The sequence below is a fragment of the Antrostomus carolinensis genome, unplaced genomic scaffold (assembly GCF_000700745.2).
Source record: "Antrostomus carolinensis isolate BGI_N321 unplaced genomic scaffold, ASM70074v2 scaffold23901, whole genome shotgun sequence".
Taxonomy (NCBI): Eukaryota; Metazoa; Chordata; class Aves; order Caprimulgiformes; family Caprimulgidae; genus Antrostomus; species Antrostomus carolinensis.
In genome coordinates this window covers 1-12202 of record NW_010296611.1, presented here as the reverse complement: position 1 = coordinate 12202, position 12202 = coordinate 1, and the positions used below count along the sequence as shown (strand labels likewise).

At 35.7% G+C, this 12202-nt stretch overlaps 1 protein-coding gene across 1 annotated transcript in view; it reads left to right on the top strand.

Moving 5' to 3' along the window:
- The window catches only part of CCDC170 (coiled-coil domain containing 170), a 39005-nt gene extending 29719 nt beyond the window's left edge, over positions 1-9286 (top strand). The window contains exons 8-11 of the mRNA XM_010178353.2: positions 515-688; positions 1917-2159; positions 3037-3273; positions 9086-9286. Coding sequence (XP_010176655.2) covers positions 515-688; positions 1917-2159; positions 3037-3273; positions 9086-9286 — 855 coding nt within the window. The remainder of the gene's footprint in view (positions 1-514; positions 689-1916; positions 2160-3036; positions 3274-9085) is intronic.
- The last annotated feature ends 2916 nt before the right edge of the window (positions 9287-12202 follow it).

The window sequence follows — 12202 nt, the reverse complement described above, 5'->3', positions numbered from 1 at the left end:
CCTCAGACAACGTTGGGTCTCACCCATGGCATCCTTGGTACCAGTTTTATCAGTTTTAGAGGTTATAGCAGTGGACAATCACAGCACTTGCAATCAGCTGGGATGTAGCTGTTCTTTCTAACTTTTCCCTACCAGTGCATGGTCATGTAAAGCAGCAGAGCCATGGTTGGGAACTGGAGTCAGAAGCAGACACACATACCTAGTGCTCTTCTTACTGCAGAGCAAAAAAAAAAAATCTGGTCTTGCTAAGCAGATAAATACAGTAGGTCCAGGGATTTATGGACAAAATTAATGTTGACTTAAAAAGGACAAATGGAGAATTTGCAATTGTGTCGGGAGTGTGTACTGCAAACATACCCTTTCAGTACATTATTTCTTGTGGACAAGGGACTTGACTATGTATAGTTGGTTGCTGGTATAGCGGGAATTGCTTTTAGATTGTATTTCAGGACTTTTAATTAAGTTTTATTATTCTTTTACTCACTTTTACTCACTTTCCCAAATCTTATCTTAGTATCTGAAATTTCTGGAGCAACTTAATAAGAAGATGAAACTGGATAGCCTAGCAACAGAGGTCGGATTTGATATGAATGTTGATGTGATTCTAGCTCGGGTAGAGCAGTTAGTGAAACTGGAAGGTGATGCAGTGATTGAAAACAAGACTATGGCATATAGCCTAAGAAGGAAGGTAGGCAAAAAAGATGTACTGCTACTCTTTGTTTCAAAGATAAACTTTGTTATGGCTATATTCCTATAGTGGCTTGCTAGGGGCAGCAGATTGGAGCTTCATATATATACACAAGGAATTTCAAAGATGGCCATTATATAAAAAGAAGACAGTAAATGTGTAAACTGTTCAAAGAGACTGCATATTAAAAAAACCTAAAACCACCAGTCAGTTAAATATGTGATACTGCTTTCACAACTTCTTAAAAAAATGTATAAAGTTATGCATGTTTATATGTGTATATATGTCTACTTTTTAATACATATTTATAATATACTTCTGTAAACAGCTCTTGCCAATATTTAAATCTATAAGGATCTGCTGGGAAGAGGGGCATCTTACACAAACTTCTCTAGAAAGCAGTAGGACGTTGGTTGTACTTCACCAAGAATTTCAACATTTCCGATAAGAACTCTCCTCCTTTAGGAGCAAATCTGTTCAAATTTGGTCAGACCTCTCCGTCATCCTGTTATGACAGAGTGAAATCTTCTGGTTTTAGCCTTATCAGAATGGTTTAGAGCTTAGAATGAGGTCTGTTTAAGGTTTAAAACTATGCTGTATTTTTTCTGGAAGGTATAAATTACCTGCTTCTCTAGCAGGGAGTACAGTTTGTATGTTAATACTCATCAGATGTTCCAGAGTAAAGTCTGGCAGCTCAGCTCAGGTAAACCGAAAACAGGCAGCTCCCTGAGCACCAAAATTACAACACTCCTTGTGTTGGAGCAGTGGATGAAAGCTGTCTTATTTCTCTATGTTGGTTCTCCTTGCACACTAGCCTTAATTAACTGATTAAATATGGAAATATCTTAAACTACCACCACTGAAACCACTGTCTCTTTAATTAATCTCTCTTACCTCTTCCCTTTGACTACTGTTTCATATTTACGACAATCTCAGATGTTACCAATGATGCACAAGTATTTATGTTCAAATAGGGTGCAGTCTATATGTAAATTCATTCTAAAAGGTACTGCACAAATTCGGGGATGGAGAAGCACAATGAATTGTGGTATGAGAGGTGCCAAGTTAGTGTATGTATGTTTAAACTGCTTTACAGAGTTTTCAAGAGAGGAATGGGAGTTCACGTTAAACATGCAACATGGATATTAAATTTCCAAAACAATTGGTGTAGTACTGTTATCTTTCACATTTTTTTTTTTTTCAAATATCCTTGTGTTTTAAAAACTAGTTGAAGACTCAGAAGGAAAAACTTGAAAGCAAAGAGCTGCACATGAACCTTCTGCGGCAGAAAATAACCCAGCTGGAGGAAGAGAAGCAAGTAAGGACCGCCTTAGCTGTGGAGAGGGATGAGGCCAATCTCACTGTCAAAAAGTTACATAAGATGATAGAGAGGTTACAGAAGCAGCTTGATCTGGCAAGGGAAGTGAATACTGATCTCAAAGCCAAGCTGTCTGAAACCAATGAACTTAAGGTGAGTTAAACGGTTACATTTGTGCTTCTATCCATTTTTCAGTTCCAGCTGGATACAGCTGGAGTTCATTTACAATAAATGTGTTCATGGAGGACTGCTCAAATCCCTCTAGGTGGGGAATGCAAATATAATATTACAATGTTTGGCGTATTTTGCAATTTGTCTCTGTATACTAAGTAGCATCTGGAAAGCATAGTGTACATTTTCAGGCTAGTGTAAGAAAAATATGCATCCCTTTCTTTCCTGTCAATACAACTGTAATATTATATATTGTTCACAGGAAATCTATTCTGCTAGGTATGGGGGGAAAAAAGGGTTTTTTCTGCATAAAACAGGCAAGATGCTAAATTTTCTTTGTTTCTGTGTTTTGTTACATTCCAGCAGTAATAAATTACCTGCTTTAACTCAGGTGAAAATAAGTAGTTTGCAGTCATTGATAGTTTGCCACTGCTGGAAGAAAGAAAGATTTATTTTATGTGAGTTTGTGTCTTGTGGCTAATGGAGTGAAATAAGACAAGTAGGTGCATGTTCCAATTGAAGGATTTTTACCAGTAAAATGTTTGGCAACTCTTTGTCATACTATTTTTCCAGGGGCTAGCAGGGAGTGAACTCTTACCCTGTGTTTTTTTCTGTCAAGTTACTTCTCTTCACAAAACTTGTAGAGAATTAACTGTCTTTGAAACAAAAATCTTTTTGTTAATTGAGTTGAAAGTGGCCAGTCTGCTTTAATAACTTTTTGGTTCAGAAGTACATGTGATTTCACTGGGAACCCAGAAGAAACCACATTAAAGTGCTTACTCATGATTACTCCTGATTATTATTTGTTCATGTTACCTGAAAAAAGTTTGACAAATGCAATATTGCTTTATTATTGCAGATCAAAACTTTGGAGCAGAATAGAACAATAGAAGAACTCAGTAAGTCTCAAGGCAAATTGGAAATTATGAAAGAAAAGGCTGAGAAACAGCTTACCTCTGTCAAATCAGAACTTCTTTTAAAGGAGCGTAAAGCTACTGAAGATGAAGAAAAAAACAAAAATATTTTAGAAGCAGTTACTGGTGAGATGAAGGTGCTTAAAACAACCCTTGCAGAATTAGCAAAAAGAGAGAGACAGGTAGGTGCATAGGTATTTGGCAAGTGCTAGCTGTCTCTTAAGATATAAGAATGTGGTATAGATGGAGTGCATGTCCAGCTGTGCTGAAAACCTTTGTGAACTTTATTAAACAAGGAAATGTTAGCTCACACTTGTGCGCTAATGTGACAGTTGTGATTCTGAGAAGCAAAGCTATTCTTCAAATTATACATGTAAGAGAATGAATAATAAATACAGGCATTGTTTTCTTTGTTCGTTGCAAAATAATACATCACTTTTTGGAGAAGTATAAAAATGCTTTAAAATACTAGTATCTTCTTAAGGTATGTTTTTTCCATATATCTTAGGTAGACAATTTGCTTACACATTACTATGTATAGACCATAAGTTCAAAGAATGTTGTGAAAGATCAGAAAATTGAAAAAAAAAGAAAACCAAAACAAACCAGACTTAATATTGAATGTCATTATTTTGGATTGATTTGTGACATATAACTTTGCTAAAATTTAAGTAAGAAAACTTTCTGTGGTAACTCACCTTGGGGAGAGCGTAAGGAGTTTGTGAGAAACACATTAGTAAATGTGCTCCATTCTAATTTAAAAAAATTGTGAAGTATGTATGTAATTGCCCTGGATATTGTGTTTTGTAGCATTATAGGTGACATAATTATTGAAAGACAATGGGATACTCCTTTAAAGTAAACAATGTGCAGTTTTAAATTCCTTATTCCAACTGCTTAGAACTTAGTTTTTCCAGCTAAAATTTTTATGCTATATATTTGCCTTAGCAATGACTCGGGATGAAATTTAAGAATGATACTTCAAAAAATTAGTCTAGAAAAATATTTTTTTTCTCACATGAAGGAAAAAAACCCCAAACCTGAAGATCTTTCTTAATGGAAAGCTTTAGCACTGTTTTGTTTTATAATGAAGGTTAGAAATTTGGCAGGAATATTTAATTTCTTCATATGTCTCATGAGGAAACAAAGCATCCTGCACACAGAAAGCATGAATTATATTCAGGAAATTATTCCCTAGAGTCATACACTATGTACTTGCTAAAAACACACAAATGTTGAATTTCTACTGTCTGACCCAAGGTGTTTCAAGCCACTTGAATACTGTTGCAGTGTTCTTTGGCCAAATTTGAAAATGGGAAAAGCAAGGTATGTGGGCTACAGAGTGCAGAATGCTCAAGCATGGCATGGCACTGGTTCTCAAGCTTTTTGGGTCAGTGAAAGAAAAATGTCAACTTATAATTCACCAGCATCCACAGTCATCGGCATCACAGGAGCGTTTCAAACACCTGCAGGTGGAACTAAACTGTTAGCAAATCTATTTGCAAAACTGGCACTTGTGCAGTGCTGATTAGTAGTTATGGCATTTTGAGAAAATGAGAAATGCCAGTAATATTCATAGCACACTCTCCTGTATCCTAAGAGTTTGTTTTGCTAGAATCTGTCCTTAATATAAAGCTACTGTTGCTAAACCAGAGAATTTGTACTAAACTCTGTCTCACTAATTAACACGAGTTGTTTTCCTGAACCATTACCCAGGGAGAATTATTTCCTTATCCCCAACCCTGTGTAGCTTTTCATCTGCTTTGGACTCGCTTGTTCTTCCCTCTCAGGGAAGCTAAACAAGACCAGACTTCAATCACTCTCTGTAAATGGCAGCAAATGCAGACTTTAAATACTTCTCTGGGGATGTGTGTATATGTTTAATCTGAATATAAACACAGCCATGTAATCTCTGTGTGTATGCATGTTAAGAAAACCACTGGAAACTGAAATTGCCGTTACCTGATGGGGTTGTTGATGTGCCCAAGTTGACCACTTGCACATGCATTTGCATATATTTTTTTCAAGTATACTGATTTCTATAATATCACTATTTGTAATGTTAAATAACATCGTAATATTGCATAGCTATTTTCCATGCTGTCAACATTAAAAGTATGCAGAATTGAACTACTGCCAACTCGTTAAGACATTGATTAGTCCTGTGATCATAAAGAAAGGCAGAACATACCCAAGTGAAGTAAGAAATTAAGATCAGATTGAAATAATGTAAAATTAACTCATAATTAGGATTTAACACAATATTTCTGGCTGTTCTTTTCTCTTCAGACTAGTAATTCCTACTAAGTTTTAGAAGGAAAATTAGCTTTGGCATTTCTGTGTTATATTCTTTTTATTACTTTTTTTTTCTTTTACTTATTTTTTTTTTTTTAAACAATGCACAGAATCAAAGCATCTGAATTGTTAGACGTGAAACCCTGTAAGAAGGGTGTAATAACACTGCCAATCTGCTTTAGGATTAACAGTCAGCTCTGGTGACTGTAGTGAATAGCAGCAAAGCATGCATATTCTTGGGTAGACATATAAAACAATTTAAAAAATGGTGTTCAAAACATTATTAAATCATACTGCAGAGTAAAAACCATAGAGGTGAAGCTATATGTGAACAGCCAAAAAACTAGAGATTACTAGAATGGATATATAGTGGGGAATTAGTTGGATATATTGAAATTTTACAAGAGTAAATGTAAGTTTACAGATATCCATACTGTATTTCCTCTGTCTGTGGAACAAACAGAAAACCTTCCTGACTTCATATATCATTATTGCATATTTCTGAATAGAAATAAATATCAGTATAGCTGACATTCATTTTAATAAGACTAAATAAAGGGGATGCAAAATGACTGATGACAGAAGGATGTTCACAGGGACTGAAAACACCAGTATGTGACCACTGCAGTCAACTACAGATTAAAATCTGAATATATTTTATTTTATATCAATTTAACCCAAGCTCTTATTTGTAGTAGTACTTGGAGTAAAAATATAAATGTAAATGTTTTGGTTAAGTTTTTGATGATTTTGTTATAAGGATTTTTTCCAGTCTTAGTTTCCTTTTTTTTTTGTTCTTTTTATTGGAATAATACCCGTTCTACTTTCCTCTAGATACAGGGTGAAAACAAAATATGCTGTCTGTTTTTTACTTCTGCTTCCTGCTCCTAATATCTTGGGTTAATGCAATTTAGAGCATTAATTTCCTCTCTTTTACTTGGATAATTTTACTTACTGGATGGAAGGTGCAAAGAAAATTTATCATGAATGCTCACTGCTGTAGCAAACCTTTGGGTTTGAGTCTTTAGTGATGTTTGTCTTTTATTATTTCTCTCCTTTACTTCAAATTGTGACTCTTAGAAATATTAACAGCTATTGAAGAAAGCCTTAAACAGAGAGTTAGGTGGTACTCCTATTAGCTTGTAGCATTTCAGCATAATTGTTGTGTTCTTAATACCTCTGTTGCATTGTTTTTAAAGCTGAAATACATTTCTAGTTTAATTTTTTTCTAGGTCTTATATGTTTTATTGTAAGACTTTAAAAAGTTGTTCATGATGTGCTTACAGAACTGTATCTGCTTCAGAGTACAAACACACATCTTGCTTCATGTGAAACATGCAATAGCATTCTAGAGATTGTCCAGCACGTTTGGAGTGATTTTGTTTGGAGTTTTTAAAATTCAGATTGATGTCCCTTGGTGGAGCATTTTTGTATCCAAGAGTGATGCTTCTTTTTGTCAGCTTATATGGAGAATTTATCTTTGTAGTCAACCCTTTTCCTGCATTTCACTGAACTACAGCTTTGTCTGCACTGTAGTATATGTGCCACAGTATAATAGTTAGAAAAGTTGTTTTGTGTCTAAGTGTTATTCCATTCAAGTGGAAAAAAATTCTCAGTTTAAAATTCACATAAATTAATGCCTTAAAGGATTTCTTTAAGGACTCTGTGCACTTTCCAGTTTAGGTTATTTGCTGATGAAAGCTATTGAATTCTTAATGTATTTATTGCCCACTCAGTATAGCTGTGAGCTGCTTTTCTCATCAGAAATAAAGAGCGAGATGATTGTGTATATGTTTTAATTTGTATCTATTCCCCCTGGCAAAATTCTGCTAGACCAATAATCTGTGTTAGTGCAGCAAATTTAATTTGATTGCATTTGATACATGATTGTAGTACAATTTGGTTTACTCACAGTTGCCACAACTAAGTTGAACAGCTTGCAATAGCAAAGATACGAGAGCAAGAAATATGGTGCAAAGCGTAGACTCTTATGTGCTCCCAGGGGATCAGTTGGGTTTGCTGTATAGACATCTTGTGGGGGTTTAATTCATCCAAAGACTGGATCTCAGAGAGCTGCCTTGATCTTTTAACATAAAATCTGTATGGAAACAAATTCCAACTCTGCTGCCTGCTCATTCTGTCTGTGATCCAGATGTTTAAAAAAGTCTTTAGCTTCTGCTGAATTGTACTTGCCTAGCCCACTGCCGGAGCCCCCCATCAGTGACGTCCTGACTTGTTGCTGAAGAGAATATATGGGAACTTGGGGGGTTTTGGTGTTACATTGTTCCAACATTTCATCCAAGACATTCCACTGCCTTGGTAAGACAGATAGCTGGGGCTGAGTTCTCAAATCCTTCTGCCCTGTACTGTCTTGGTTTCCATATTTGTTCTTCTGAACTAATGGCAGCACCTTAGTGTTTCTACTGGGATGAAGCACACTGGCTTTGTCAAAGTCTTGGAACTGAGACCTTTTTTTCAAGGTTTTTGCAGCTTGCCTCATAGATGTTATATTGCTTTAGAGTTCTGCACAGTATTCTTGGGGATGGACACGTATTTCAGGAGTGCTTTTATCTCCATTTCAGGAGCGTGTTTATCTCCTCCTTACCATTAGCTGTCAGCATGATTGGTGGAGTGAGGATGCTGCCATACCAGAGCACAAGTCCGGATTCTTGATGGGTTTGATGTTTCTGTGACACTTTTAGTCTCTACCATGTTTGTGAATGGGGATCTTGATGTTCAAATAGATAGAAAGACAAGCAAGTTTCCTCAAATAGGAACATCTGCCACTTTTAATTATGTGTTGATGGTAAAGGGGTATTAAGGCATTGGTCATTTGGGCTGTGTCAATTGCATTGTCAGTTGAAGAGGAATTGAAGTTTGCCTTTGATCTGTATTGTGAGTTGAAAAGAGTAAGTGAATATTCATGTTAATCTGATCTTAAGTTTTTAACCTAGTTGCTGATGGGGTCACTGCTGATGACAATTGCTTGTGGATGTCTGTTCACTTGGAACTGCAGAGAGAAAGCTGGTTTCTTTAATTTCTTTGCCAAATACCCTTCCTGTGATATATTTTCAGCAGCTACGCACAGAAGGAAAATGAGCATTTCCCAGGCTGCATCTTGAATTTTGGCTGCATCCTGATTCCAAGTCAAAGTCAGACTGAAGGATGTGCCAAATTTCCACCTTTTTTTTTAACTTTTTCCTTTCTGCTGTGATTTCCACAAGAAAGTGCAGTATGGAGGGGACCTGTGGCAAGCAGAGGTCAGGAGCTTGAGGTCAGGACTAGAACATTAGCCTATGCTGTGGGATGCACCCACCAGAGTTTCCAGTCATCTGTATAGTCGGCAGTCATCTAGGTCAAGTACAACTCCTCTTCCTATCTTTTCATCCATTTTCACTGTTGAGTCAGCAGGGAAGATATGCCTGTGAAGGATACTAAAGAACACTTGAAACTGTGTTTTGTGTTCAAGATCCTTAGCACTTCAGCTATTTACATGTTTTGTTATTTGAGGTATGCCCAAAAAGGCTGTTTCCATCCTCTTCAGCTCTCTGTATTGAGCAACAGCAGAAATCCCTATATTTTGCACTACTAATACAACTGCTTGTGTTTGTGTGTATGCATAAATATATATATTTTTCCAGGCATGTCCTTTCCTCGGTATTTAATTTATTAGTAATTCCCTTCTGTTTGGTCTTGCAGCTGGCAGATTTCCGAGAGGTGGTCTCGCGGATGCTGGGCCTCGACGTTGCCAGCCTGGCTCTTCCTGACTATGAAATCATTACACATCTTGAAGGGTTGATTCACTCTCGTCACCACCACTGCTTCCCCTGTGTCTGCCTGAAAGACGTGGCAAGGGCACCACAGGAACACTCGCAAAGCAACATACCGCTTCTTCACTGAAACACATGTTTTGTAAGGAGACAGGAGAAAGTTGAATTTTCTTTTGTGCTTCCCTACCTGCTAGACATGCATGGAAAGCAGATATTTATTTCTGTTCCCTACTCTACAGATACTAATTTGCGTTGATTTTTAGTGCTTCAGTGGGGAGACTGAGCCAAATGGACAGAGTAAAGCCAGCAGCCTAGAGACAGCAAACAAAATTCCTGGGAAGCATAGTAGTTCAGTTATGAAAACAATAGGCAATGTGTTTAGAACAATGTCTAGCCCTCCACTTTCATTGCAGAGGAGCTGAAGGCATGGGCCATCCCAGGTCAGTTCACAGTCTTGAGAAGTACTCACTAATTAATGTCACCTTCAGTGATGTTCCTTGTGCTTTACCTCTAAGTGATGGGGATGAAATAAAGTGGGGGTTGTCTCACTGCTATTTCTCTTGCAAAATGGGACCTGTCTCTGCATTTTTACGCATAAGGATTTTAGCATCAAGGCAGTTAGCTGGAAGTTAGAGAGAGGACTATCACAATTTTGGAATAAGGGATTTTTTTTCTTCTGTGGTTTTCCTTGTGCCAAAACAAAAAGTTACGCTTTTTTAGCAGAGGTTCTTTCACAGGGTCCAGTCACATGCCTGGTGTAGATATATGTGGTAAAATTGCATGTTGCCCTTGGTCATGATGTCTTGAAAGTTTGTCTTCTAGCTGCTGTATTCCTTCGACAATTAATCTGTAGGCCAAATAAGTAGCAGTTCCTCTGAGTAAATTAAAAGTTATTTAAAAATGCTTATCAGCTACAGAAAATAGTTGGATTACTAAAGTCTTTATTTTCAGAAAAACAATGATAAGATGTCCAAAGCTGCTTGTCTATCACCTTTTCTGAGTGTTGTTAAACGATTTTTTAAAGAAATTAGAACAATAAATCTGTTTTAACAGCACACTCAAAACATCATTCTCAGTTTTTAGTTGTCTCTTCCTATTATATGTTTTATATGGATGTGTAGAACAGTAAGAAAGACTTTTTAAATCTGACCATTGTGGACTTTCTACAGTACCTCAGCAAACGATAAACCACTCACTAAAACTGAGAACACTATTTTAAGAAAAATGAGACTTTTTCAAGTAAGTAATTTTGGTGTCTGGCAAGGGACTCAAAACTTTATAGGTTGCTTTTATTTCACTTGAGTTTGAAGAATCACTTTTTAGTGACTCATTAGTAAGAAAACAAAAAACACCCAAGCTTTTGCAAAACCAATCTTTTGAGGAAATATGGTAAATTGTATATGCTCCTTTGGCTACCTGGATTAAAATAAATTTATTTTCTTGTTTTATAATGTAACATTGTTTTCAGGTAAATTTTAGTAAATGGAATAAAGGAAAAAGCTAATATCAAAATACCTTGACTTAAACTTAGGAAAGCATCACAAATTCAAAGTAAAATAAAAGACTGAAACGTAAATATTTTTAGCATGATATGCTGGATGGGAATCCAGAGGGTGGAAAAGGATGTAATAATTTTCTAATTCTTCATGAGACAATAAAAGTAGTTTTAGCTTGTGTTTTGCTGATTCTGTCTTCTGCCTGAGTTACTAAACAACAAAAGCTGTTTTCTTCATCCACATTAATTAGTATTATACAAAGCATATTTTACTATATTTTGCAAGTTAAATAAACTGCATTGCAAAATTAGGTCCACCCATCACAGATAATACAGTAATAACTCTAAGATTTAGTCTCTGAGAGTGGCAATCATAAAGTAAGTATGCATATTTGGCCATATTTTATGTGAGATGTTTTCCTAATGTCTGCCAGGAGATTTAAAATCTCTTGCCATGCTCAGCAGTCCTGTAACCTGCCACCCTGCGACCAGCTGTGGCACCAGCAGCGAAGTTCCAGCCCCACGGAAGCCACCAGCAAAGTTCTCTGAATTACTTCAGAGGGCAGGTTTTCACATACAGCTGATAGCAAAGCTTAATTATTGTCTGTGTTCTTGTCTGTTAAGCCAACAGAAAGTAGAATAAGGGTTCTCTAATACCTCTTTTTTTAATGGGGTTGATCAGTATTTTTTTGAAATATTAATGCTAATGTTCATCAAGGAATATGACCTCTTAGCTGACTATTAATATTCCCTGTATTTACTTTTGGAAGAGTACTGACGTCTTTGCTCATTTAGCCAAAGCAAATAAAAAACAAACAAACAAAAAAGTAAAGAAGTAATTTGACATGAACAAAGTTCAGGTGATTTTTGACCCATGTAATTTAATTAACCCCTGAACAAAGTTTAAACTGACTTGCAATCTTTTTTTAATGTTTGTTTCATACAGCATTCAACTTAGTTCTCCTTTTATTAAAAAATAAAATAAAAAAATATTAAAACAGGCTTATGAATTTTTTCAGCGTTTGTTTCAAATGTTTTCTTCTTTTTTTAAACTAAGATGCATTCAACACAAGACAGATCTGATCAAAACCTGGAAGTCTGTATTAAGGCTGTGTCAACAGTCACCTCCTTTTCAGTTGACTATTTTTACTAGGTTTGTTTATATTAATAAAAGGTGTGGGATTGAGAGTTTGCTATGTGTTAATAATTACTCTTTAATTGTGGTAAAGGATTATTGATTTATCAACAGAATAAATATAAAAAAAAAGTAATATATGTGAAATCACAGAATGGTACAGTTACAGGGCCAGATGTTTTTTCTCCAATAATCACCAAACCAACAATTAAGACAACTTTATTACTTCAGATTGGCAGTGTTATAAAACGTCAACAAATTAAAATGTTTCAGTTGTAGATATTGAAATGAACGTATATTCATGCCATAAATATTATGCTAATAAAATCACAATGCAAATAGAAAAACGAGTGTTATAATGTTATGAGATATATAAAAATAACATTTATATATATGTTATATATATAAATTATATA